Source organism: Pelodiscus sinensis, chromosome 18 (assembly GCF_052426305.1).
Source record: "Pelodiscus sinensis isolate ZL-2025 chromosome 18, ASM5242630v1, whole genome shotgun sequence".
Taxonomy (NCBI): domain Eukaryota; kingdom Metazoa; phylum Chordata; order Testudines; family Trionychidae; genus Pelodiscus; species Pelodiscus sinensis.
In genome coordinates this window covers 31,941,548-31,968,915 of record NC_143069.1, presented here as the reverse complement: position 1 = coordinate 31,968,915, position 27,368 = coordinate 31,941,548, and the positions used below count along the sequence as shown (strand labels likewise).

The window sequence follows — 27,368 nt, the reverse complement described above, 5'->3', positions numbered from 1 at the left end:
CTGCGTGTAGCCGCGGGCACGGAGGCCGCACTAACGGGGATTTAAAAATGGCGGCGCCCGGCAAGATGCAAATGAAGCCTGGGATATTTAAATCCCGGGCTTCATTTGCAACTTCGAATGCCTGCATTAGCCACCCTAGTTCGAACTAGTGTAGACAGACCCCCACTCTCTCTCTTCCTCAGGGGCGGATATAGGGCAGGGCGAACGGGGCGGCCGCCCCAGCCCCCGCGCTTCAAAAAGCCCTGCGCATGCGCCGTGGCAAAGGGGGCCCCCGCGAAATTATGCTACCCGGGGCCCCGCAAAACAGTCATCCGACCCTGCTCTTCCTCCTCCCCACCTCTCTCTAAGCATAGCCACCAGACCTTGCCCTGTGTAAACTGTTCTGTGGTTAGCAAGCCCTAACATTTGTAACCAGTTCCAATTTAGATTTAATATTGTAACGGTTTTGTGTGTTTGGCTCCCTATTTATCTATTCACTACCCAGAAGTAAATCACTTTCATTGGTAAGCTGGTTGCTTCTCTCTCTTTCCTTCTCTTTCTCTCCCTCTTCCTCAAGGGGTGTTGTTTGGGCTTCCCCATTCGCTCCGCAACAACCCTTCTTGTACCCAAGCTAAAGATTCTTGTGGTGCCCAAAGTCCTGTGGGGTTTGCTCATGGTGTGGTTTATGTGTGATGTGAAAGTGGGGACGGGGAAGTGCTGAACCTGGAGGCATATGAGGAAGGCAGCTTAAAGTGCTGTTTAATCCAGCCCTCTGAGTCCAAAGGCACAGGAGGGTGCAGTTTGGCATCGCTGTGAAAGCAGCCTGCTGAGTCCAGGGACCTATGAGGGGTCAGCGTGTGAGTGCTGATGACCCAGTCCTCTCAGATGAGCTGTTAGTGGGGGTGAGTGTCCGTGTGTTGCTAAGGTGGGAAGAACCCCGTCCTGAGGAACCTAATTCCTGCAGGAAAGCTCCAGTGAGAGGGGGAATTGGCAGCAGGGAGAATTCAGCTCCATATGAGAGCACAAGCAGCACACGGATAGAATTGTGAACCTCCGCCCCAGTCCCATAAGAGTAACCCTAATCAATGAGCACACCCCAGAGTATTGGACAAATCTGGTAACACTTCCCACCACGCTGCCCTGCAGGCTGCTAACCCACAGTGCTTTGCTCTATCTGTCAGCAGGGCGCTAGCCATGTGGCCAGGAAACGTGACAATGGGAGGCACTTACACTGGTGAGACCAGTTTTTACTTTTGGCAACATTTGCATGTCGACAGCACTTTTGTGGCCAAACCTTCCCCATGTAGCCACAGCCTGACCTGGTTCAGTGGGGAAGTGAAAACTGCAGTCACACATGGAAAGGGGGGGGAGGGGATAGTGTATAAACCAGAAGCTAAGTATTGTAGAAAATTGATAAGGGAAGCAAAAGGACAAAAGGCGACAACTATGGCCAGCAGAGACAAGGATAATAAGGAGGCTGGGTTTAAAAAAAATATATATTAGGAACAATCATATTGGTCGATATTAGATGGAAACGGTAGAATTATCAATAACATCGAAAAGGCAGTATTGTTCAATAAATATTTTTGCTCTGTGTTTGGGGAAAAACATCCAGATGATCTTGTACCCTCTGCTGACAATAACACGCTTTCCAGTCTGCTTATATCTGAGGAGGTTTCTAAGCAGCACTTACCAAAGTGAAACATTTTAAAACCAGCAGATCCAAACACTTTCCAGTCAAGAGTTTTAAAAGAGCTGCCTAGGGAACAAGCTTCAGGATGGACTCATTTGGGGTGCCCCCCCCAGGAGGAGGTTGCCAGAGTCAAGATCTTCTCGACCCCCCCCACCCGCCTCCATGCCCAGGAAAGGTCCATGCTGATGTCCCTTAAACTCCAAAGCACCGTCTACCCTAGCTGGGCACTGAACAACTGTTCCAGTGTATTCTGCTGGTGGCCTGTGGGCGGCTTCATTTCTGCCCTTATGTCTTGCCCCGTAGTGGGGAGAGGTCGGCGTCGATCCCGATCCACTCGGGCAGGAAGGCGGCTTCCGGCTTGAAGAGGCGGAGGAAGGGGGAATCGGGGAGGGTGTAGTTGGACAAGTAAATAGTTTCCCCCCCAACCAGGTAGCCAACCCAGATGCCGAAGGTCCCGATGGTCATGATCGTGTGGTTGCAATGGGCCAAGAGAGCGAAATCCCTCCCCGGCGACGACTCCTTCCCGTCCCCCGAGAAAAACACGTCCCCCCGCGAGGCGTTAATGTTCTCCCGGCACCAGTCCATCCCATTGCTGGTCACCACGAAGACTGGCTCCTCGTATTTGGCCCGGAAGTAGCCCATGGCCTTGTCCAGGTAGGCCTTGTCTGCCACCACCCCTTTCCAGACGTTGGGCATCACATGTACATAGTCCCCCCTCCGGACATGGATGCCCACGTAGGTCACGTTCCGGCGCTGCCCACGCAGCCCGGCCAGGTACTGGTTGGCCTCCTCCCTGACGTGGTCGTGGAAGGAGAATTCCTGGCTGATCTCCTGCCGGAGGTGGTGGTAGAAGGTCCAGGAGCAGGGGTAGCCCGTGAGCCGGACGTATTTCCCCTCGATGTGCCTGTACTCCTCCGACATCCAGTCGTGGAGCCCGTAATTCCTCCAGGGGATGCGCTGGAGCACGTCCCGGGAGATCACAGGCAGGGTGATGCGGAAGAGCGGGGCCAGCTGCTGGTGCATCTCCGGCAGGATGTAGGCCTGGCGCCCGTTCATCTTGGCCAGGGCGTAGAGGGTGGCGTATTCCCCCATCTGGTTCCCCAGGCGCCCGATGGAGTTCACGGTCCACATGCCCGGATCCCTGGCGGGCGTTGTGGCGGGGGGCGGGGTGGGGGTTTGGGCGGGAGGGCCCTTGGCGTGCAAGGGTGGAAGCCTCCATTCCATGTCGGGGAACCGGCCCTTCAGGTGGATGAAGAGGGAGAGGCTGAGGATGACGAGCAGGTAGAGGAAGACGTGGAGGGGCGCCCGGGAGATCATGCAGGGGACTGTCATGGCGCCCGGCGGTGGTGCAGGAAGGGGCGCCCGGCCTGGGGAGAGAAGAAAGAGCGGGCAGTGAACGGAAGCGGGGGAGCTGGGGAGGGGGACGGTCAGGGGCAGATGGGGGAGGGCTCTCCCACGCCCAATGACCCCTGTTCTGCCCCCTAGGGGTCGCCCGCTCCGGCCGCATGTCATGAGAGAAGCAGACGGACCAGGTGTCTGGGGGCCCAAGTCCCACAGCCCCTTTCAGCCCCAAGCGGACACGGGGCCAGGCAAGAGCAGTCGGAGGAATAGTGCCCCCCCAGCCCTGCCGGTGCCCCTCCCTCCTGCCCTCCGAGCCCTGGGCTCCCCCCACCACCACCCTGCAGCCTCTGCCAGTCCTGCCCTGCCAGTGCCCCTCCCACCTGCCCTCTGAACCCTGGGCTCCCCCCACCCTCCTGGTGCCCCTCACCACCACCCTGCAGCCTCTGCCAGTCCTGCCCTGCTGGGGCCCCTCCCTCCTGCCCTCCGAGCCCTGGGCTCCCCCCACCACCACCCTGCAGCCTCTGCCAGTCCTGCCCTGCCAGTGCCCCTCCCACCTGCCCTCTGAACCCTGGGCTCCCCCCACCCTCCTGGTGCCCCTCACCACCACCCTGCAGCCTCTGCCAGTCCTGCCCTGCCGGTGCCCCTCCCTCCTGCCCTCCGAGCCCTGGGCTCCCCCCACCACCACCCTGCAGCCCCTGCCCCCCCAACCCTGCCGGTGCCCCACCCTTCTGCCCTGCAGCCCTGCCCCCCCAGCCCTGGGCCTTTCCAAACAGACCTGGGAGGTGGGGGTGGGGGGGGGAGCTCCATTTGAGCAAGGAAGGGGCGACAAAGAGCAGCCGCCCTGCCCGAGTTGCCCCCCCCCCCCGGAGGGGGTGAGGCAGCTCCCAGGTGGAGCCCTGCGCCGAGCCCAGCCGAGGGGTGAGAGGTCTGCAGCAGGGAGGGGCCATGGGGCAGGAGCCATGGTTGCTGGTAAACAGAGGCAGGGCCCTTATCACTAGCAAGGGCTGGGGGTCGAGGGGGCTCTGGAAATCCAGCCTGCAGAAGAGCCCCCCCCCCCTGCCTGGGGGGGACAGGGGGTGCACGGGGGGGTTCCATAAAAATCCCGCCAGGCCTTGGCACCGCTCATTCAGAGCCGGGGAACTCCGCGGGCAGGGGGGCAAAGCAGGTGCCCACCCCCGGGCCGGGCCGGCTGGCTACCGAGGCGTTCCCACTCTAGGTCTAAGCGCCCCTCGAGGTCTAACTCCCCCCCACGCCCGGCTGTTCTCCCCCTGGGCCGGGCCGGGTGGGGCGTTCGCCGCCCCCCGCCGGATTTTCAAAGCGATTCAGTCTAGGGGGTTCGGCGCTTTGGAAGCCCCACCCCAGCCCCCGCTGCACCCTTGGGTGCCCAGAAGCGCTTGACATTCGGGCCTGGAAGGCCCGGGGCTGCGGGGAGGCGAGAAGTCCATGGCTGGAGAGGGAACCAGGTCTCTCAGCTCCGTCGCGCACAAGGCAACAGCCGCCTCGCTCGGCGAGATGGGAGCATAACCAAGGCGACCGGCTCTCGGCGGCTCCAGCGGCCCGTCCCCGGAGGGCCTCGCGGAGTTAGGAAGGACGCAGAAGGCGCAGCAGGTGAGAGGAGAGCTCTGGCCTGCAGCAGGTGTTGCCCTGCGCCGGGGGCGCACGACGGCTGCCAGGCAATTGGGCATCGTCCTGCAGACCCGGGTTTTGTGGGGAGGACGGGAGAAGGCGCAGAGGGGAGGCGCCATGGCCGGGTCGGACACGGAGGCTTTGGACCCAGTTCTACCCCGGCCCCACGCCCAGAACGTGCAGCCCCAGAACCGGGAACAGTCAACTGTTCCGGGCGCGGTTTCTCTTGGTCGCCGGGCACCCGGTGAGCACAGAGCCGCCGGGAAATGTATCCCGGGGCCTGCGGGTATCCAGCGGGCAGCCCCGGGGGGCCTGGCTCAGAGAGCTGAAGCGGAAAGTTCCCAAACGCGTGTGAGTTCCCACGCGGGGCGGCGCTGGTGGAAATACAACCCTGGCTGGAGGACGGACGAGAAGCCGCCAACATTCACGCGGAGACCTGCCCAGAGGTCCTGCGCCGCTTTCTTTCCCTTTCCTGCCCGCCGTGGTCCCGAGACCCCCCCAAAGTCTCCGCGTTAAAACGCGGACGCGTCTTGGAGTTTGCGTTGGAATATTCTCCCGGAGACCCGCGACTCGCGGTTGGAGGCGCTCGGGCTTCCAGGAAAGCCGCGAGCCGCTAAGCAGAAGGGACAAGCAGCGTTACGAGCTCTCACGGTTCTGTCACCAGCCTCTGGATAATTGTTTTCCTTACAGCCCCGGCGCCTGGACTCAGGTGGCTAAGGGGGGATTTCTCGCCCTCGGGGCTGTGCAGAACGCTTCCAGATGTGACCCCGGTGCACCCTAAAGGCTCCCAAAGGCAAAGAGAAGGAACCTCCCCCCCCCCCCGCCCGGATCTACGATGGTTGCACAATCGCATGGGTGTGAGGGACTCTGGGGATCCCGGGGAGGCTGACGCGGGCCGGCTCGGGCCGGGAGGGTGCCGCTTTCGCTGCCGTTCCAGGTGAGTTTCTAGGCTGGTCTCCGAAGCGCGGTAACGCCCGGACAGCTCCGGGCAGGGGCCGTGGAAATCCACAGACGGGGGCGGGGCGGGGGCGGCCAGGCAGGTGTTTTCCCCGGTTACAGAGCGATGGGAAGGGCCCCAGCGAGCGACAGCCCAGCTGGCCGGTTCCCCACGAGGGTTCCCATTGTTGCATTCCGGAGCGTTCAATGGAGCCGGGCCCCAGAAGCGGCCACGAGATGGGAGAAGCCGATAGCGCCGGGGGTGGGTCTAACGAGTGTTTCATTGTCTCCCCCAGCGCAGGCTTCCGATCCCGCGCTCCGGGCGGCCCTCGAGGTGTCTGGGGGCCCTGGGATCAAGGTTAAAGCCCCCCCCGGAGACAGGGCCCCTGCTGCGTGGCCCGGCTGAGGCGGGGGGGCGTGGGGGGACTGAGGCGGGGGGGTGGGGGCGGGGGACGGGGGACAGCTTCCTGCCCAGTCCCCGATCAGATCAGGTGAAAAGCAAACAAGGAACATTCCCCTGAGCCGGGAGAGTCACCAGAGCCGCCGAGAACAGGACACAGTCCGGGCCAGGCGCTGAGCCCCCCTGCCCTCCCCTCTAACCACTAGGCCCCACTCCCCTCCCGGAGTCAGCGAGGGAAATCAGGCGTCCTGGCTCCCAGCCCCCCCCCCCCTGCTCTAACCACTCCTCTCCCCTCCCCCTTCCTTTGGGCATCTATTTGTAGCCGGGTTCTTCCTAGCTCCCATTCCCCACCCATGGGACTGAGTCACCCGGGCCTGGGAGCGGGTTGGGGGCGTGAGAAGGAGGAGGTGGGAGCCAAATGCCACCTCTGCCCCAGATGTTCCTTCCCGTCCAGTAACACTTCGCCAGCCACCGGCGGAGAGACACAAACCAGCCCGGCTGTCGGAGGGGAGCGGGGCCTAGTGGTTGGAACATCGGGGGCTGGGAGCCAGGACTCCTGGGGACTCTGCCGGCTTGTGTCACTCCCTTGTTCCTGAGCCCAGAGGAAACTCCCCCCCCTCCCTCTTCCTCCGAGGGAGGGACTCGCCCCCCCCCTGCATCCCCTGCTCCCTCTGTCCCTGCCTCTCCCCTCTCCGCTCCCCCCCATCCCGTACCTGGGCTCCCTGGCTCCCACCCGGCCCGGCAGCACCTGTCAGCAGGAGCGGTCCAGCCCGGGGCTGCCAGCAGGCTCCAGTGCCGGGTGCAGCTGGGCTCGGCTGTGCCCCGGTGGATGGGAGGGGACCGGAGCCCTGCCTCCGGGGGTGGGGCAGGGCTGACTTGGTGCCTTGACTCACCTGGCTTCCCGGGCCCGGTCGCTCACGGCCCCAGCTCCTCCAGGCCTGGCAATTCCTGGCTGCCGGTCCCCTGCCAGGGGAGAGCGCCTCCGCCTCCCTGCCCTGCACTGGGCCCAGCGGGACCGGCCTGGCTCCCCCTCCCCCGGCCGAGCCTGTCCCCAGGGAGAAGGAGGCCGCCACCGTCCGGGGCCGTGCCAGGCTGCGCTGCTGGCCCGGTGCCACGCATTGCGGCTCGGGGTGAGGCCGGAGTATCCTGGAGCCTGGCCGGCCCCACACACCTGCCCGGGGTCCTGTGCACCTGTGGGGGCCAGCAGGGAGTGCCAGGGGGCGCTGTGGTGCTGGGCTGATTGCTAGGGGGCGCTCTCTGCTCTCCGGCAGTCTGGGCCAAGCCCTGGAGTAAATGTCACCCGGGGAGAGACCCCTGAAGTCCCCGATCCAGAGCCATCTACTCCCCTTCCCCCGATCTCTTGGAGGACAGCCAGCGTCTGGGGGGGACCGTATCCATGAATGCGACAACCCTGTCGGACTAGTTTGACCCTGAACCGGGAGCAACAGGACTCCTGGATTCCCTCTCCGGCTCAGGGAGGGGAGTGGGGCCTAGCGGTTAGAGCAAAGGAAAGTGGATCTCCTGGATTCCCTCTCCGGCTCAGGGAAGGGAGTGGGGCCTAGCGGTTAGAGCAAAGGAAAGTGGATCTCCTGGATTCCCTCTCCGGCTCAGGGAGGAGAGTGGGGCCTAGCAGTTAGAGCAAAGGAAAGTGGAACGCCCGGATTTCCTCTCCGACTCAGGGAGGGGTGTGGGGTCTAGCGGTTAGAGGACTCTCGACAAAGAATCCCAAGGCCATATTGCCCCTTTAATGCCCCACCCGGGCCTAAGCTGGCTGGGCTTGCAGGGGCTGTGGGGCGGGAGTGAGGGGCACCAGGAGGGCTGGGGGAGCCCAGGGCTGGGCTGGCAGGGGCTGTGGAGCGGGAGTGAGGGGTCCTGGCAGGGGGTGTGGGTCGGAAGTGAGGGGCACTTGCAGGGCTGGGGGTGGGGCCTGGTTAAGAGGGGGCTGCAGGTCAGGAGTGAGTGGCACTGGCAGTCCGCAAAGCTGTAGGCTTGAGGGGAACCATGTCAGATGGGGGAGGGCGAACTGTGCATGCCCTGAAGGGGCGGGCACGAATGAGAGCATGGGGGGGGCAGACCGAGGACAGCAGCTTCAGCAGTGTTACTGAGCACGCTCAGTACAAGCCAAGCAGAAAATTGGGGGGGGGGAACATTCCATTTGTCCCCTCTCCCCCCACATAACACCTCTTTCTGGGGCTACTAAGGCACCGGGCACCTCTCGGTTTTTGGCAGCTCCGGAGCCGGTCTGGCGGGAGCCCTGTATTGATCGCCTATATACAAGACAGAACATGGAATTAATATTAGACCCGCTCAGCTGACACTAGCATGTCCTGGCATCTTGCAGCGCGACACGGAAGGGGCACTGGTTAGCCTGAAAGTTTTAATGTATCCTCTTTGCTACTAACTGCCCCAGTGCCCCAGGGCAGCACTAGGGGGCGCTGTGTTGCAGGGAGCAGGGCAGCGGGGCCAGCAGGGGGCGCACTCCCCTGGCAGGCAGGGCTGCCTCGTTGCCCCAGCGCTAGGGGGCGCTGTGTTTCAGGGAGCAGGGCAGGGGGGCCAGCAGGGGGCGCACTCCCCTGGCAGGCAGGGCTGCCCCGTTGCCTCAGTGCTAGGGGGCGCTGTGTTTCAGGGAGCAGGGCAGGGGGGCCAGCAGGGGGCGCACTCCCCTGGCAGGCAGGGCTGCCCCGTTGCCCCAGCGCTAGGGGGCGCTGTGTTTCAGGGAGCAGGGCAGCGGGGCCAGCAGAGGGCGCACTCCCCTGGCAGGCAGGGCTGCCTCGTTGCCCCAGCGCTAGGGGGCACTGTGTTTCAGGGAGCAGGGCAGCGGGGCCAGCAGGGGGCGCACTCCCCTGGCAGGCAGGGCTGCCCCGTTGCCCCAGCGCTAGGGGGCGCTGTGTTTCAGGGAGCAGGGCAGCGGGGCCAGCAGGGGGCGCACTCCCCTGGCAGGCAGGGCTGCCTCGTTGCCCCAGCGCTAGGGGGCGCTGTGTTTCAGGGAGCAGGGCAGCGGGGCCAGCAGGGGGCGCACTCCCCTGGCAGGCAGGGCTGCCCCGGTGCCCCAGAGCTAGGGGGCGCTCTCTGCTCTCTGGCAGTCTGGGCCAAGCTCTGATAAAATGTAACCCAAGGGAGAGACCCGGAACCAGAGCCAGCTACCCCCTTCCCCCTGCTCTCTTGGGGGGGCGGCCAGTGTCCGGGGAGGGGAGGGCAGAGCGGTATCCATGAATGCGACAACCCTGTCGGACTAGTTTGACCCTGAATGGGAGCAGCTGGACTCCTGGGTCCTCTCCCCAGCTCAAGGACAGAGAGAGAGAGAGTGTGTCAGGACTGTCGTGGGGTTCGATTTATTTTAGATCCAAGGGAAACCAGGACACTCCAGGGCTACTGAACCGTTTTCTTCTTTGTTGCCAGCTTTAAGCTTTAATACAGTTGTGTAAGTTTTACAAGCCTTACAAACCATTGCGACACAATGTAACCCTTAACCGCGATAGATTCTAGAGCAATGAATACAGCCCAAAGCAACCCAAAAGCAGTATATAGAAGAGCGACGATACCAGCAGCCCCCGACTTACGAATGGGTGACGTTCCGAACACCTGGGCGTAACTCGATTTGGTCGGAAATCGGAAACACCCTTAAACACGCTGCCCGCGCTGTTCGAAAAACTTGACGCACCTGGTTCTCAACGTGAAAATATTGTAATGGGTTAATGGGAGGTTGGTTGTAAGTACAGACGGTCGTAAGTCGGCGTGTTCGTAAGTCCGGGAGTGGCTGCAATACAATCAGAAAGCCTAGTTCACTGACATTTCACCTGTATGCCACCTACAGTGCCAGGCAGGAGGTCCTACCCGTCGGGACGCCAGGCACTGGGTCGCCGGTGGGAAGGGGCTATTTACGTCTAGTTACAATGAACAGGACGTGTGGGTCACCCCTGTCCATTCCCGCCTGTCGATTGTTCTTCCTAAGCCCGCGTTCTAGCAAAGCGAGACTCGGTCGTTCTAATACTATTTACCAACTGATTACGTGTTGGGTAGGATACATCGAATGCCCCTATGGAGGTATATCCTGCTACTCCGGATCTTGCAAAAACGGTGTGCGTAGTTGACAGTTTTATGGCTGTCTCTGTCATTTTTGCTTATCAGAATCTGAAATACCAGGACACGGTGGCTTGGCCTGTGTTCTCGCTGGGCGCTTAACCTGCATTGCTATGCAAAACATTCCTGCCTCCCAAAGCGCCCCCCCACCCCTCCCAACCTTGCCTGGTGCTTTTGTGCACCACACTTGAGACAGGCCTGGGTTTTGCTTTTCAGGGAGCCGCACTGTGGTCGAGGCAGGATGGTCCTGGCTCCCCTACACAGGACTCCTGGGCACTCTCTCAGTCCTGGAAGGAGAGTGGGGTCTAGTGGTTACAGCAGGGGGGCAGGTACAGCTGGATTCTATATGGGTCAGTCCGATGGTCCATCTTGCCCGGTGCGCTGTCTGCTGCCAGTGGCCAGTGCCAGGTTCCCCAAAGGGAGTGAACGGAACAGGGAAACATCCCCCGCTCTCTCCCGTTGCCCGTTCCCAGCGTCTGGCCTCCGAGGGCGAAGGGCCGGCTCGCACGTCTTCTCCCTCGCCTCGGCGCCTCTTGCCTGCCAGCTGGGGGACGGGGAGAGGCGGGTGTGGGTGGGGATGCGCAGGGCAGATGCGGCCGTTCCTTGCCGGCAGACACAAGGCCTGGTGAAGCAGAAGGGCGACGCCCCAGACGCGCCGGGTGCCAAAGTAAACGCAGAGTCACTGAGGAGCAAAGTGACGTGACTCCCGGGGAATTAGCCGCTTGCTCCCTTGCTGTAGGGCTGGCCTGGGCGGGCTGGGAACAGGTACAGGGTTCAGGGACCGGGAGGGGCTCCCCGGGGAGCAGGCTGGGACAGGGGGATGGGTGGGCCCCCATAAGGCCCCCTTGTCCGATGCTTGGCTGGAGACGAGGGGGGCTGCGCTCACAGGACACAGCCGCATGGGGGGCCCCGCGCCCAGCCCGCCGGCGTGGAAGCCCCCGGAGCCGTTCGGGAGCCGCTCGGAGAAAGGCCCCGGCCAGCTGCCCCCGCCGTCCTGCACGGCGTGGAGCCGGGTGCATCGCCGGACGGGGTCTCCCCTTCGCTGGGGGGCCGGGAGCCACGGCAGCCCCCCGCACCGGCGAGCGCCCGGGGAGAGAGCCTGCGCGCAGAGATGGGACGTGGCTCCGGGCAGGAAGTGGGAGTCAGAAGCAATAGAAGGGGTCTCTCTACTGCTGGCCGGATCCCCCCAGAGGTGAGTGGGGGGCTAGCGGCTGATGAAGGGGGTGGGTGTGGCCGGCTGGGGGCCGGCTGCTCCCCTGGCCGCAGAGAGCCAGCCCCTGGTCGGATAATTCGGCTCCCTACAGCCTGGCTGGCCAGCTGCGGCCTCCCCCCACGGCCTCTGGCGGGGCTGGCCCCCAGGGGAAGCTCCCGCCCTCTGGCCAGGAGGAGCCAAGCCTTGCGTGTGTCAAAGCCCCGCACTGCGCCGGCAGGGGGAAGATTCTCCACCCCTCAGCTATGCTCCGTTGCAGCAGGGAGGAAGCTGGTTCTGGCCTGTTTGCTTAGCACCCGCTTCGCGCCTTCCCCACCCTCCCGCCTGCCCCCAGAGATGTGGGGGGCTGCTCTGTCCCCTCCCCGGCCGAGCTCCCCTCTGGCTGCAGGTTCCCGTCCTCGGGGCTTCACCCCTTCCTGCCCACGCTGTCGCCAGGAGGCGGCTGGGTTGTGCTGGGGACCAGCATCAGCCTGGCAGCCTGAGCTGCCTTTCGACTCCCTGTGGGGGAGGGGGTTGAGTGGCTTCCAGCCACTGTGGGGGGAGGGGGCAGGAGGGGAGAGGCAGCCTCTGGAAAAACATGGGCCAAGTCAACCCTACGCCCCAACCCGTCGGCTGGCAGCAGCCCCCGTCCCGCCGAAAAGCTGCTGGACGGGGCGAGGGGGGGGGGTGTCTGTGACCCCGTGTCTCCCCAGTTGCCTGGAGAAGATGCAGCATCAGGCCCCAGGAGAGGCGGGTTCATGGAGGGCGGGGAGCACTGGGTCGGCCAGGGCAGAGGAGTCCCGGGTTCTCTCCGAGGGCAGTGGGGGCTAGTGGTTAGCGCAGGGAAGGGCTGGGCGATTGGTGCAGGGGAGCTGTGCGTGCACCCGCTCTCCGTGCAAGCCTCAAAGACAGGAAGGTGGATACAGAGAGGCAGCCCGGGGCAAGGCGGTGGCCTGAAATAATAATAGAAATGGCAAGAACTCGACGGAGCAGTTCTCCCCCCCCCCCCCGCCACACCCTCGATATTGCAGCACACGACAAAGAGGTTTCGCCCTTGAAATCCGGGCCCGTCCCCTCTGCTGAAATCTCTGCATGTCTTGCCGTGTAGGCAGGGAGGAGATAGAACCAGGCTCCCCCCTCCCTCCGTGCTCTGTTTTACGCCCTCGGTCCATGCAGAGCATTCAAGTCCAGGCACGGCTGCTGAGCCTCTCACCCCATACGCTGAGCTCTTGGGGAGATTCCAAAGCCGCCCCACTCACTCGCTGAGCGCCCAGCCTGTTTTGGTGGGTGGTGCACACCCGCACCTGTGTATGTGACAAAATTTATTCTGCACATGGGCGGGTAAAAATGTGAAAGGGACGGGTGGGCCGTGCGCAGGGGTGTCTCTGGGGAGCGAGTCATTGAATTGCAGCTGCCTCGCGGGACAGGGCGGGTGATGCCGATTCAGCACCCAACCCAGGGGCTGGGGACCTCCCTTGTCCCCCAGAGCTGTTCTCTGGGCGCTTCCCAATCCCCGTTCTCATCACGTCTGCTGCGTGCGCGAGGCTCGGCTTTCCCCAGCTCAGGACTTGCAGCCTGGCCTGGCCTTGTCCCCACGAGACACAAAGGAGGAATTGGGAGGGTGGCAGGTTGTGACCTCAGAAATGTCCCAAATTGCATTGTGATGCTATAGGGAGGGGGAAAGGATGCAAGGGGGTGGGAGGGGGCAGAGCGGGGACAGGAGGACTGTAGGCCTCGCCTGTGAAAGCAGAACAGGGTAAAGGCACACCAGGCCAGGTTTCATGGGAGGAGACCAGCAGGAGGCATTTTTTTGGCCTGAGTTTGGTGTGGCCCTACTAATGACTTTGCAGAAGGAAGCTGCTGACCTCACACGCCCGCCTCTCTCCTTTCTTTCCCAGGCGAGATTTGCATCGAGCCGTGGCATCGAGCGTGTCGGTGCCCGCACGTCCCCTCCCTCCTCCCCGTGACAGGAGTCAAACAGTATCCAGGAGATGGTGGCATCTGTGGTTTCCATGGTAGCCAACTCCCAAGACGGCTTTGGCAACGCGTCTGGTTCCTCAAGGATTTACCTGCAGCCTCTGCCCTGCGTGCCCCGCGAGGCTGGAGGTGAGTTTCTCTTCATCTCGCACGCTGCAGTTGCACACTCGCTCATAGCCAGCCGTCGGGCCTTTGCGCGCAGCACGAGAGGGTATCGTGGCTGCCAACTTTGTAAGTGGTGTATGTACGGCAGAGGGCAGGGGAGGGAACGGGCTGCTTAGCACCAGCGTTCCCTCTCATCTTTTCCAGCCGCATGTGGATTTTTTCCAGCCACATACGGATTTTTTCTGTCCGTGTGCGGAATAATTTTTTTTATGTGCACCCAGGCATGTGCAAATGTGCACCACCCATAGAGCCGCAAAACCTCACTGTGGACAATGTGGGCGCTCTGCTAATTAGCTGATTATTCAGCACATGGATGGAAAAGATTAGAGGGAATGCAAGTGCGTGGCTGCCAGGGGAACATTGCTTGGCACCCACCAGCCAAAAGCAGGAATGGGACAACATCAGTGCTGCTCACAGCTTCTCCCCGACAGGGAGGTTGTTTCCAAACCGAGGCGGGGGATTCCGATAACGAAAGAGTTACCGTTCGATTAAATGAAGGATCCTTCCCTGTCCCCGGGAGCACGGCCAGGCACCCTACTTAAAAGAGAGGAAACCAAAGGGTCCCATCTATGAATGGAGAGAAAGAACTAGAGGTGCCTCTCCCAGCGCAGATGCGCCATTTCAGATTTTTTTGGGGGGGTGTACATGTGGCAATGGGGGGGGGTGGAGTGAGGGCCTGGGGCAGGGCAGACTGAGAACAGGGGCTTTAGCTGTGTTACTGAGCATATTCAGCACAAATCAACCCCCCCCAACTTAACCCCCCCCAGATCTCCCCTTTCCAGGAGCTACGAACGCCCTAGAACTGTTTCCCAATTTTGTTTGGCCATGGAACCTTTTAAAAGGAATGCTAGGGAAAACTGGTCGACCAAAAAAAAAAAAAAAGTAGAAAAACTGTCAAGCAAAAATCCCCCCCCCCCCAAAAAACCCGTTGGCCTGCTCCTAAAACTGGCTCGGGGGAGGAAGGGAGAGTAGGTTCACACAGAACCCTTACTTTCACTTCGCAGAAACACTGCACTAGAAAACTCTAGGGTTTTTTGGGGCAGATATGTAGCAATTTGCTGACCGGAGCACTGTATCTAACGCCTATAGAAAAGAAAAGAAATTAAATAAATATTAGACCCACTCAGCTCTCACACTAGCATGTCCTGGCATCTTGCGGCAAGTCACTTAAGGGCCTTAAAATTGTATTGGAGTGGGGTCTGGTGGATTAGAGCCGATAGATCTGGGCTTTATATAAGAATATCAGACTGGCCAGATTGGGTCAGGCCCATGGTCCGTCTGGTCCAGTATCCTGCCGACAGTGGCCAGGGCCAGGTGCTTTTGTTGTACTTAAAAGAAGTACTTGGGATCTTTTTCAGAGGGATAAGACAACACGCCACATTTATTGAGCATATATATAGATTAATACTTATCATATGCATGTGACACATTACACTCACACACACACACACACAAGCACACTCCGCCTTGCTGTTACCAAAAGTTGCTCCCCCTAACTGCACTGGCCAGGTGAGTTAGATGGGGGAGGGGTGGAGCTGGGCTTCTGCCAATTTGGATCGTTGCTCCCATGTTGAAAAGCCGAAAACCCGGGGTCCCTCTGCAAGATGCCTCCTATTTATCCCTCTCATGCAGCCAATTAGTCATCACCTTGCTTTTCTTAATGCTGCTTCAAAGAGAGTTCTTCCAAGGGCAGGCACTTGCTGCTTCACTCCCAAGGCCTCTGTATGTCCAGTCTTCTTCATGAGCTCACTTTGCAGGTATTGTCTTAGATCTGGCTCCCAGACCTTCTCCACCCTTGCAACTGCTGCTGGAGGTGCTCCCCTTTCATTCTCCATTCACACCTCATTATTTCAACAGGACAATGGAGGAAAGGGGAGCGCTCAAAAGACATTTTTTCTTACAAGATCTATATATCTTAATACAAAGTTATAGGAGAAATGTTACAGAGATTCTATAAGAACACTTAACAAAGATAGATCTAAAAGGACAAGATCTTAATACAAAATATAATATCACAAGGATTTATCCACACCTCAGCAGGCATGAACAGAACAGGGAATCAATCATCAGATGATCCATCCCCCGTCGCCCATTCTCAGCTTCTGGCAAACAGAGTCTTGGGACCCCATCCCTGTCCCCGCTGGTTAGTAGCCATTGATGGCTCTGACCTCTATTAACTTATTTTGTTCTTACTGGAACCCTGTTATAGTTTGGGCTGTTCCCCCTGTCATGGCTCCTTCCCCACTCTGGCATTATAAATGCAGACGTGGGGGCCAGCAAGTGTACCCCAAAGCCTTCTCTACCAGGCTTTGGTATAAAACTTCCCCCAAAATCTTAATAACCTAGATTTTGGGAATAAAACTTCCGCTGCCACCACCCAAATATTAATAACGAGATTAGGGGAAAGATCATTTGGGAAATCTCGCCCCTATTATAAAAATCAGGACACACAAGTAACCAATGCCAGGTTAATAAAAAGAAAAGAGAAACTTTTATTATTACAATATTCCTGTTGCAAGCATAAAGATCAGATGGAAAGGTAACAAAATATACTCATGGAGGAATTACACCATGGGCTAAAACTTAGTTAAAAAGAAAGGCCAAACATCTCTTAAGCAGTGCCAGATCTCAGATCCCATACCCAACCCTTAAAACAATAAAGCCTAACGAAACTACCTAAACTTTACCCTACTTACAGGAAATGAAGAATGGTGTCTTGGAGAGAGAGAGACATGCTTGTCCCTCTCTGTAGCTGCAGAGAACACACCCCGAGAGACAAAAGAAGAAAGAAAAAAACCCAAATTTCTTTGTTCCAGTTTGAAAGTCCCACCTACATTCCTACTGGTCACTCCACCTGGCTAGGTGTACTTAACCCCTTAATCCCCAGGCTGCTGGCTAACCCTCATAATCATGACACCCCCGTCCCTTGGCAATGAGTTCCACAGGTTAACCGGGTAGAACTAATTTGGTTGGTTTGTTTTAAACCTGCTGTTTGTACAGTCCATGGGGTGAGCTTCTTGTGTCATGTTATAGCGAAGGCATAAAGAACATTTCCTTATTCTATCCATCTGTGATTTTCTAGACCTCGAACACATCGTCCCTCCTTTACCCATGTCTCTTCCAAGCTGAAAAGTCCCAGTCTTGTTAATCTCGCCTCCTACGGAAGCTGTTCCTTACCCCGAATCATCTCCGTCCCCCTTTCTGTCCCTTTTCCAAATCCAACAGATCTGTTTTTAAGAGGGACGTGATCAGATCTGCAGGCCGTATTCAAGCCATGACTTGATATACAGGCAAAATGATATTTTCTGTCTGATTATCTAGTCCTTCCCCAACGATTGTCAATTTCCGGTGAGCTTTTCCCACCGCCCCTGCGCACCGAGCGGATGTTTTCCGGGAACTATCTACACAAGCGTCCCAAGCTCTCGCTCTTGAGTGGGAACGGCTATTTCAGACCCCACCGGTTCTGTATCGGTAGCTGGGATTCGGTTTTTCCACGTGCGTCACTTGCCGACACCGAATTCCACCTGCCCTTGGGTCGCCCCCTCGCCCAGGTCTGTGAGGCCCCCTTTGTGGCTCTCTGCAGCCAGCTGTGTGCTTGAGGAGCTTGAGTAATTGTGTGTCCTTGGCAAATTTTGCCATCTCCCCGGTCACCCCGGATCGTTTCTGAAGAGCGGCCCCAATGGAGCTTCCCTGTTCATTCCTGCCCTTCCTTTCCTCTCTTTCCTGAGGAGAACCCGGAAATATTTTCCTGATCTTCTAAGGATCTTTCAATTACTGGAATGACAAGTCCTTTATTACCTCCAGCAGCCTGCCTCCCTCTGCTTATGAACAAACTCCCTGCCCCCGGGTAAAGCGGGAAGCAACCCAAGTTTGGGCGCAATTAAGAGCTACCTCTGAAGACAGGGCATGCGATTTCAGTAGACTTCAAGTATGAAACTCAGGAGTTCCAACTTCAGGAGGGCTGCAGTCCCCTCTTGGCTCCCCCAAATGGTGCTTCCGCCCCAGCGGCTTGTACTGGGACAAGTCCTAGCCATAAATGGGCTGCAAAAAAGGGGGGGCAGGGAGGTCCCAAAGTTTGCAGCTGATACAAAACTACTCAGGCTAGCAAAGTCCAAAACAGACTGCAGAGGGTTTCAAGGGGATCTTCCAAAACTGGGTGCCTGGGCAAATGGCCAGCGAAATTTGGCGTTCAATGCAAAGCAAAGTAGCCTCACAGCCGGATGATTCAGCTGCAGAAGTGAGCTCGAAGGGCAGGTCTACGCAGCCGGGCTGACGTCGGAATCAGCCCCGCAAGTTCAGCTACGTCAATTTCGGCTTTGGCCACTGTCTACGCCGCAGGAAGTCGGAGAAAGCGCGCTCTTCCTCCGCCTTCCCAGGCTCCTTGTGACATGAGGCTTATGGAAGCCGGAGGAAGGAGTCCTCCAGCACCCTGTTATTCCGAAATCGAGGCTTGCAGCGGAGACGCACGCTGCGTGATCTCGGAATCATGTCGTCCGCGATGTGGGTGCGCCCGAAGGCGCTGCAGGACAATGCGTCGTTTTTTCCGGGGTTTTTTTTCAGGAAGGCCATGCCTAGACGGCGGTGCGATTTCGGGATCCCGCAATAGCCATTCCGCGTCTTTGCAAGCAGCCTGTGATCTCGAAATAGCGTTCGAAATAACGGGCGCGCTGTTCCGGTATCCCTGCAAGCCCTCCTCCCACGACAGTTAAGGGGCCTTTCGGAAGTGCGGCCGAGTTCGAAAGCTGGCGCTGAGCAGACCGCGCCCGATTGCGCAATAAGCTATTTCGCCGTGAGATTGAAATAAGCGCCACCATCTGCGCCGCTGAAATGGCGTTTCCGGGAAGGAGGGAGAGGTGGGTCTGGCAGTGTTGGGGCTAAACAAAGCTTTTCTACCCAACCAACCCCGCCCTGTTTTACCTGCCGAGTCGTGCGGATCGATTTATTTTAGATCCAATTGAAACCAGGACACTCCAGGGCTACTGAACCCCTTTCTTCTTTATTGCCAGCGTTAAGCAGTTAATACAGTTGTTTAAGTTTTACAAGCCTTAAAAACCATTACTACACAATTCACACCTTGGGGGGAGGGAGAGGTCAGCGGTTTGAGCATTGGCCTGCTAAATCCAGGGTTGTGAGTTCAATTCCTGAGGGAGCCATCTGGAGCAAATCTGTCAGGAATAGTAGCTGGTTCTGCCATGAGGGCAGGGGAGTCCATGACCTCTCAAAGTCCCTTCCAGCTCTATGAGAGAGGTAAGATATATTCTAAAGCAATTAATACAGCCCAATGCAAAAGCAATTAATAGATCTACAATAATAAAGCCTAGTTCACCTGTATGCTACTTGCAGTGCCAGGCAGCAGTGCCAGGCAGGAGTTTGTGGTCTCTTTGGTCCTACCACCTAGCAGGCCCAGGATGGAAATTTCCACACCTGCTGAACCCAGCTTAGTATAGGTGGACCCCTGCAAGCTCAAACAGCAGCTGGACTTTATCAGCTCCAGCCTGCGACTTGAGCTGGGAAACTACTGAGCAATGAACAAGTTTGATCTTAGCTTAGAAGAATGGTGATAAGAATGGCCTTGAGCCAGGCACATGCACACCCAGTAGGCAGTAAACAATAGGATGTGAGTAGGAGGCTCCATTACTAGAATTGGTCTGAGAATGATTCATTAGGGGGTGAGCAGGCCTGGGTTCATTAGCTTTTGGAGCAAAGTTTTCCCTTCTGGCCGTGCTTTTTTGGTATCCCATAGTTCAGTGCGGTTCCTGCTTTGGAAGAGCTGCTCTCCATTCTGTATGCTAATGAGTTCTATCTTCAATGCAGATGAGGCTGGGGTGTTTCCTTAATTAGTTTAGGTGGGTCTTCCCTGGCCTTTTCCTTGCTTTGTCTGATTCTAGCCAAGGTCTAGACCAGTGGTCTCCAACCTTTTTACACCCAAGATCACTTTTTAAGTCTCAGAACAGGCGAAGATCTACCGCCCCGCCCCTTCCTTGAAGCCCCGCCTACATTACATGAGGAAAGCTAATGTAAATGTACTGCGCAGGTGCGCAGTTCAGAGAGGGCTCAAGAGCTACTCTGAGAGTCCCTGAGATCGACCGGTAGATCGCGATCGACTGGTTGGTGACCACACGTCTAGGGAAAGGGGGGATGGTTTTCCATGAGTCTCACTCCCTGGCTCCCAAGAGCACAGGGCTGGTAGGTAACACTGGTATATGCATTGCGCTTTGTTGTATGACTTTGCAGGAGCTGTGTAACCATCTGGCAGTATTAAGCCTGTAATAGTAGTCAGATTAATAAAAGCAACTTTCTATCCCTAATTGACTCTGTTTTGTAGCAAAGCCACAACCCCGTTGTTCCCTGGCCCTGTGACTTGACAGCCATGCACTGGGGTCGCCGGTGTGAAGGGCCTATTACGGTGATTCTTAAACTTTTTAAGACTGAGGAACACCAAACAATATTTTTTTTAATGAGGAACACCAAAGATTTTTTGTTGAGCCAAAAAAAAAGGGGGGGGGGAGTCAGGGGAAAGATTGTGAGAAAAAAAAAGTCGCCCCTTTAAGGGCGGCCATTTTTAATTCTGTTGTTCTCCATGGCACATGGTGTGACCCGGAACGCAGTTTAAGAAACGCTGGTCTATTACTTCTAGTTACATCGAGCAGGACCTGGGGGGGTCAAACTGCTCCCTCCCTCCCATCGATTCTATTTACTAAGTCCATTTTATAGCAAAACGGCACTTAATCGTTCTAATACTATCGACCAATTGATTACCTATTGGGTAAGATACCTACAGTGCTCTATTTGGGGGACATCCTGCTATGCCAGATATTGCAAAAACTGTGTGCATAGTTGATAGTTGTACAGCGGCCTCTGTCATTTTTGCTTATCAGAACCAGAAGTACCAGTACTAGGTTGCTTGCCTGGTGATTTTGACGTGGTTTCGCTGGGACACTTAATCCACCTTGTTATGCAAAACATTCCTGCCTCCCAAAGCTTCAGCCTCGCCTGCCTGCTACATGCACCAGACTTGAGACAGATTTGGGTTTTGCTTTTTAGGGTGTGATGGCACGTCGGGGGGCCCCCGTCTGCAGCAAGATGGGACTCTGCCAGCCAATAGACTAGAGAGGGTTTCTTGCTTCTCAGAGACACAGCCCAGCAAATGCTTGAGAGGAGTGGGGTCTGGTGGATTAGAGCCGATACATCTGGGCTTTATATAAGAATATCAGACTGGCCAGATTGGGTCAGGCCCATTGTCCATCTCGCCCAGTAGCCTGTCTGCCGACAGTGGCCAGCACCAGGTGCCCCAGAGAGGGTGGACCAAAGACAATGATCAAGCGATTTGTCTCCTGCCATCCCTCTCCAGCCTCTGAAAAACAGAGGCCAGGGACACCATTTTATCCCCTGGCTAATAGCCTTTTATGGACCTAACCTCCATGAAATTATCCAGCTTCTCTTTAAACTCTGTTCTAGTCCTAGCCTCCACAGCCTCCTCTGGCAAGGAGTTCCACAGGTTGACTACACGCTGTGTGAAGAAAAACTTTCTTTTATTAGTTTTAAACCTGCTACCCATTCATTTCATTTGGTGTCCTCTAGTTCTTCTATTATGGGAACTAATAAATAACTTTTCTTTATGCACCCTCTCCTCACCACTCATGATTTTATAGACCTCTATCATATCCCCCCTCAGTCTCCTCTTTTCTAAACTGAAAAGTCCCAGTCGCTTTAACCTCTCTTCATAACCCTTGAGGGGGAGGGGTTCACAGGCCCCTGAACCCCGTATACTGGTTTTAGTCGGATTCCTCCCTGCTTCCCCACACTCAGTCTGCCCCTTCTCCAAACCACCGAACACTCATTTCCCCACCCCCACCCCCCATGTAGCCACACCCCTTCCTTGTTCAACTCCTTCCCCTGGGCAGGTGTGAAGTTGCTAGTCAGGGTCTATGTCATGGGTTTCCAAACTGGGGGGGGGGGCGTGAAGAAATTCCACCGGGGGTGCGAGGCAACCCAGCCCCCCCCCCATCAAGTTTTCCTGCCCCAGAAACAAGTTTTGCTGTTGGGGGGCGGGGGCATGAGGGTTTTTCAAAAACCAAAAAGGGGGCGTGATGCCGAAAAGTTTGGGAACCACTGGTCTATGTGCACTGTCCTCAGGGACACCCCGCCACCCCCCCCCCCCCGGCTGGGCAGTGCTTACAGACACAGGCCAGTAGGGGTCACCCATAGCACAACCCAGCAACCAGTGAACGCCCAACCACAGTGGGCCCAGGGCCCCCCCCACTTTGTCACATAGGGGTCCACACTGTGATTAAGGCAGACATCACCGCCTATTGTCAAGGCAGGGTCCCTCCACTGCAGCCCACGCCAGGCCTGGAGGGAGGATAAAAGAGAGCAGCCTGGCTCAGTTTGGGGCTGACCAGAAGAGCCTCCCCCTGGGGCGAAGGGGGAGAACCTACGGGGAACCCTCCCTGAGCGGGGGAAATTGGACTCTTGGGGCCACGCCCCAAACTTAAGAACTAGACTCAGATAAGCGGCCGGCGTTCCTAGGCCTGGACCCCAGCGGCTGGGGCCCACACCCCTTTGCCACCGGCTAACTCCGGCTAGACCCGGCCAGCGTGTTTTATTTCAAGGCGCCGCGATAACGCCGCCTTCCGGACTAGCACGGCCGCCCCTCGGAAACGTTTGCCCTCAACGAGCCGTGCGCAAGGGCGGGGCCCACGGCAGCGGCTGCCCATCAGGAAGAACCGGCATGCGGGTGAGAACCGGGTGCAAGGGTTGTCACGGCACCAGGCTGCGAGTTTGGCAAGGACCCAGATACCAGCTCTCCAGAGACAACAAAGGAGGCTACCAGCACCTGGGTGGATGCTCAAAAGACACCAGCAGCCTCCCTACGGCCAGGTGTTGTACTTAAAAGAAGTGCTCGGGATCTTTTTCAGGGGGATAAGGCAACACGCCACATTTATTGATCACACATAGAATAATTAACAGTTATCATATGCATATGATATATATAAATATAAGTCACTCATGCACTCACACACACACACAAGCACACGCCGTCTTGCTGTTGTTACCAACAAGTTGCTCCCCTTAACTGCACTGGCCAGGTGAGTTAGATGGGGGAGGGGTGGAGCCAGGCTTCTGCCGACCCGGATCGATGCTCCGATGGTGACAAGACGAAACCCGGGGTCCTCTGCAAGACACCTCACTTTTATAGCATCCCTCTCCTATGCACATATATATCCCAGATTCAAACTCTGGGTCTGTGTCCCTTGGTCCCTTTGTGCTGCAGAGAGGGTGTTTTCCAGAGAAGGTGCCTGCTTCTAATCCCCAATATGTCTGCTCTTCTTTCTTCAGCCCACTTGACACCTTGGGTCTGGCTTCCACCCCCTCTTCAACTGGTGTAGCTGTCTGGAGGGGCTTGGCTCCCAAGTCTTACTCATTCTCACCTCATTCATTCAACAGGGCAATTGATTACAGAGTGGCGGAAAGAGAGGGTATGTCTACACTACCCTCCTATTTCGAACTAGGAGGGTAATGTAGCCATACCGCAATTGCAAATGAAGCCCGGGATTTGAATTTCCCGGGCTTCATTTGCATAAGCCGGGCGCCGCCATTTTTAATCCCGGCTGGTTCAAACCCCGTGCCGTGCGGCTACACGCGGCACGAACTAGGTAGTTCGAACTAGGCTTCCTAGTACGAGGAGTAACGGTAGTTCGGACTAGGAAGCCTAGTTCGAACTACCTAGTTCGTGCCGTGTGTAGCCGCACGGCACGGGGTTTGAACCAGCCGGGATTAAAAATGGCGGCGCCCGGCTTATGCAAATGAAGCCCGGGAAATTCAAATCCCGGGCTTCATTTGCAATTGCGGTATGCCTACATTACCCTCCTAGTTCGAAATAGGAGGGTAGTGTAGACATACCCAGAGTGGGGGGAAAATCTTATTCTTCTACAAGTTTTCTATGTAGGGTTCTAATACAAAGTTACAAGGTTCTATGGATTTAGGTGTTACAAGGTTATATGGATTAATACAAAGTTTCAAGGTTATATGGGAGAGGCACAATTTCAAGTCATATGAAGCAATATATAATACATAGATTTATATGAAGCAATATATAATACATAGATGTATCTCCACAGGCAGCTATAATTCAATGAGTAACTCGTCGGAGACACCCTAAACCGTGCCCACCGGCCCTGCCTGGACTTGTCCTCCGAGCCTGTGGATGAAGGGTGTGAAGCAGAGCACGGGGACCCCCAGCCCGGCCTTACCTCCTCCCCCATCTTCCCTGCGACTCAGCCGGACTCTCAGAGGACCCAGGTTACCAGGGGGAACCCGGGTGCTCTGAGCAGGCAGGCCTAGTGGGGCGAGAGGAACGGCTTCGTCTGGGGGGTGCCCCGTCTCAAAAGGGGTTTACACTGGTGGGGGGCGGGATTCGGGGCCCGAACTAAAAAAGGGCGCAAGCAACAACAAAAAAGAAAAAGCTGGGGCGCAAGGTGTTATGATGCTGTGTGTTTGATGGGTCCAAAGAGCCCGGTTCCACCACGCCGAGGGATTTCGGGGCCTTGTTTCCCAGCACTGTGTGGGGCGAGCCCGGCAACGGAAGAGAGTCAGGAAATGAGTTTTGACCGACAGATTCCTTACGCGGTGTATTCACACCCACCGGTGCCATTCACAACTGTATGTCCTCCCCCCCACCTCCCGTCGCCGGGGCAGGGCCATATTTGGGGGAACGGGGGAGCAACGGGGTTTGCTGAGAAACAGCCGGGGTGAGGATTTGCAGGACAGACTGCATGCCCCCAGAAAGGGGCGGAGCCTCGGGCAGAAGGGGCGTGGCTGAGGACCTGCCGCCCAGAGCATGGTGCTGGTCCCCCTTGTTCATCACGCGCCCACACAGTCGTGCAGAGTTGCCCTGGGACGTCGGGTCCGACTGGGGGGGGGGGCTTGCGTTTCCTCTTCCTTTGGTAGCTCTGCTCTGTCCCCTGGGGGTGGGCGTAGGAGGGTGAATTCCAGAGCTGCGCGGCGGGGGTGGGCGGGGGCCTTTCTCCGCGGCTCTGGGTGCGCCCATGGGACCCGGCGGGGCGCCAGATGCCGTGGTGCTGCAGGATCGCAGCCCTGGAGGGGTTTGCTGCTTGCTGGAGAATTCAGGGGGCCCAGCGGTCCCACAGTCCCCAGCTGCACCCCGTCACCCCCAGCCAGCCAAGTCAAACATGGGGAGGATGAGCTACAACGGTATTCACCGTCTAAAACGGCACCAACTCGGTAAAGGAGGTGCAGCCATGGAACAAACCACGCCCACCAGCGTGGATTGGTGGCTGGAGGAGGGGCTTACGGCGGAATGTGGGCGGGGCCTCAGAGAAGGGCAGGAAACAAACTCAGCTGCGTCTATGTGAAAAGTTTTACGCATCCCGGGAGGCCAGACGGATTCCCTGCCGGGTCGAGGAAGAGCTCAGCTCCTCCCCCAAGACCCGCGTCCAGCTTGCTCTCACTAACGAGCCGGAGCTTGGACCAACGGGCAACGCGGGACTGAAGCATCCTGGCTTATGAATATGCATGCGCATAGCTCCAAGAGGCCCTGTGCGAACGACATCACGGGACTTGTCCTTGTCAAAATTGTCGTCTGCTGAACCTGCGTGTCCTGTGTGTGTGTGTAACCCACACGCCTCCTGGGTGAGCGCGACTGGCACTTAGCCCACGTACAGCGAGAGAATGCGTTTGCTCTACATAAGAACATCAGACTGGGTCAGACCAAAGGTGCACCCAGCCCCGTGTCCTGTCTGCCCACGGCAGCCAAAACCAGGTGCCCAAAAGGGAGTGAACAGAAACAGGGAATCAACTAGTGATCCCTCCCTGTCACCCATTTCCAGCCCCTGACAACCAGAGGGCAAGGGACACCATCCCTGCCCGGCCTGGTTAAGTAGTATTCATGGACCCTCCATGAATTTATCTGTTAACGTCCTGGTCTTCACAACATCCTCTGGCAAGGAGTTCCACAGGTTGTCAACGACCTGTGAATGGGTTTGTTTCTCCCGAGAGCCCAAACTGTGGTTGGTCCTAGAAAGACATGTGACGAGAACACCTGGGGCTGGACTCCATCTTGAATCTGGTATTTTTCCATGGGCACAGGGAATCTAAACAAAGGGTTCCCATCCTGGGGGAAAGTCAGTTGGAGGAACAGAAAGCAATCTGGCTTTTTTGGGTCTTCACCTGGCTTTTGAAACTGCTTCCCCTTTGTAAGAGGAGACACATGAAGAAACCTGAAAGCAAGGAACTCTAAAGATCAGAGAGCAGTCAGCCCGGGCCAGACAGAATAAATGCCAGCTTTTCCCAGAAGCGTTTTCCATGTAATAGGGAACAAAGGTGAGGCACAGACTTTGCATGTAAAACCCACTTAGTGGATTAGGGTTAGTGGATTAGAGTTTTGTTTGTTTTGGCTCAGTGACTCACTCCCATCTGCTTTCACTTGCAAGGCGTTAAATCCCGTATTTGATACTTAATAAAACCCTTTTTGTTTATGATCATGCTCAGGGTACCTGGGGAGGGGAGAACCACCCTGTGTCTCTCATTGATAAAGGGGGAGGAGCTTATGAGCTTCCTCTGGGCAAAAGTTTCTCTGAGGGGGACGGACTGATTAGGGGGTTCGGTCCCCTTTGGGGGGCTGGGTTCCGGGGGGCTGTCATCAGCCTTGTAGCTGAGCCCTCCCTGATCTGAGCTGGTTCAGCCTCTGTGCTGCTCTGCTGGGGGGGGCTGTTACCCCCCTCTGGGCCCGGCTCTCCTGGGCTGAAGAAGCGGCCGCCCAGCGCGGCTCAGAAGCCGGTTGTGTTTCCGAGGTACGTGCAGGGACTCGGCTGCCTCGAGCAGCGTAAGTCCTCAAATGGGGGGGCAGGGCATGAAGGAAGGTTGCAGGGGTGGGGGAGACTCGGGCTGGCCCCAGAGGGAGCAACACGCAGCCCCGCTCTGTCCCAGCTGCTCTCAGCCCCGCCCCCAGCCCTCTTCATAGCCCCACCTCCAACCTTGGGCCCTATCCTAGATGGAGCTCCTGGCCCTAGCCCTGCCCCCAGGCCTGCCCCCAGCCTTGGGCCTGGACCTTCACCCAGCTCCTGGACCCTGCCCCACTTTCAGCCCCCCCCCAGCCTTAGCTCCACCCTCCACTTCAGCCCCAGCCCTGCCCCTCACCTTAGCCCCGCCCCCAGCCTTAGCTCCACCCTCCACTTCAGCCCCAGCCCTGCCCCTCACCTTAGTCTCAGGCCCTGACCCTGGCCCACCTGAAGCTCCAGCCTCGGCCGGACCCAGCTCCCGGGGGGCACAGCCGGGGTAAAGGAGGTGGCATGAAAAGTTTGGGGCCCACTGGCTTAAGGCCTCTACCACTCAAAAGCCGGTACAGGCTCCACAGCAGGGCAGAGCCAGGGCTGGGCAGGCAGCATAGTCCCCGCCCCCCCCAGGCCGCTCCCTTGCTTGGCCTGGCTTCCGCCTCCTCCAGCCCATTCACATCGGAGCGGCCCAGGACACCCAGCCAGCGCCAGCTTCTAATGTGCCCGCCCCCTGCTCCTGCCCCAGCTGTGTATGGCGGCAATGGGGCGCGAAAGGCGGGTGTGGGGCATGAAAGGTGGGCGGGGGTGTGAAAGGGGCGGGGGTGTGAAAGGCGGGCGTGGGGCCCTCCACCCACCCAGGTTCAATGCCACCAGCAGAGCAGGGAGCCAGGTTCCCTCCAATGGCGTCCGTCCGCGTGCGGAATAAATTGTGTGCCGTGCGCCGAGGCAGGCGCGGGTGGGCAGTGCCCGGAGAACCGCGAGCGCTCTGCCCGCCAGCTGGGCAGTACGAGACTCTCCCGAGCGAACGCTGACGGGAGCCAGGCGGAGCCGGGTGTATCCCCCACGCTCTTCCACTCCAGGGCCGTTCCTGGACTGTGGGATGGACAGATCTCCCCTCCCCCCCCCGCACTCCCTCCTCCCTCAGCTGTACCCCCCCATGAGCTCACCCGCCCCAGTTTAGAACAAAGC

General features: G+C 57.8%; 1 protein-coding gene and 1 long non-coding RNA gene across 5 annotated transcripts; one reads left to right on the top strand and one right to left on the bottom strand.

The window, feature by feature from the left end:
• Nucleotides 1-1,461: 1,461 nt before the first annotated feature.
• Nucleotides 1,462-7,060, bottom strand: LOC102460361 (galactoside alpha-(1,2)-fucosyltransferase 2-like). 3 transcript variants are annotated; one of them, XM_089770084.1, is made up of 2 exons: nucleotides 6,869-7,060; nucleotides 1,462-3,039 (listed from the first exon to the last, which is right to left on the bottom strand). In XM_089770084.1, exon 2 carries the CDS (start codon nucleotides 3,002-3,004, stop codon nucleotides 1,958-1,960), a length of 1,047 nt encoding a protein of 348 aa, XP_089626210.1. In that variant the 5' UTR covers nucleotides 3,005-3,039; nucleotides 6,869-7,060; the 3' UTR covers nucleotides 1,462-1,957. The 3 variants fall into 3 exon arrangements, with proteins under 3 accessions (XP_089626210.1, XP_089626209.1, XP_089626211.1); XM_089770083.1 differs by lacking the exon at nucleotides 6,869-7,060 and adding an exon at nucleotides 6,689-6,808; XM_089770085.1 differs by lacking the exon at nucleotides 6,869-7,060 and adding an exon at nucleotides 6,724-6,779.
• LOC149523374 (uncharacterized) lies at nucleotides 3,981-19,694 on the top strand. Of its 2 annotated transcripts, XR_016347167.1 has the most exons (3): nucleotides 3,981-5,576; nucleotides 13,143-13,350; nucleotides 16,085-19,694. It is a non-coding gene; the product is annotated as an uncharacterized LOC149523374 (long non-coding RNA). The 2 variants fall into 2 exon arrangements; XR_016347166.1 differs by having other exon boundaries at nucleotides 13,143-19,694.
• The last annotated feature ends 7,674 nt before the right edge of the window (nucleotides 19,695-27,368 follow it).

What these genes read in the sequence shown, in the direction of transcription:
- LOC102460361 (XM_089770084.1), bottom strand. Translation starts at nt 3,004, where the DNA reads ATGACAGTCCCCTGCATGATCTCCCGGGCGCCCCTCCACGTCTTCCTC.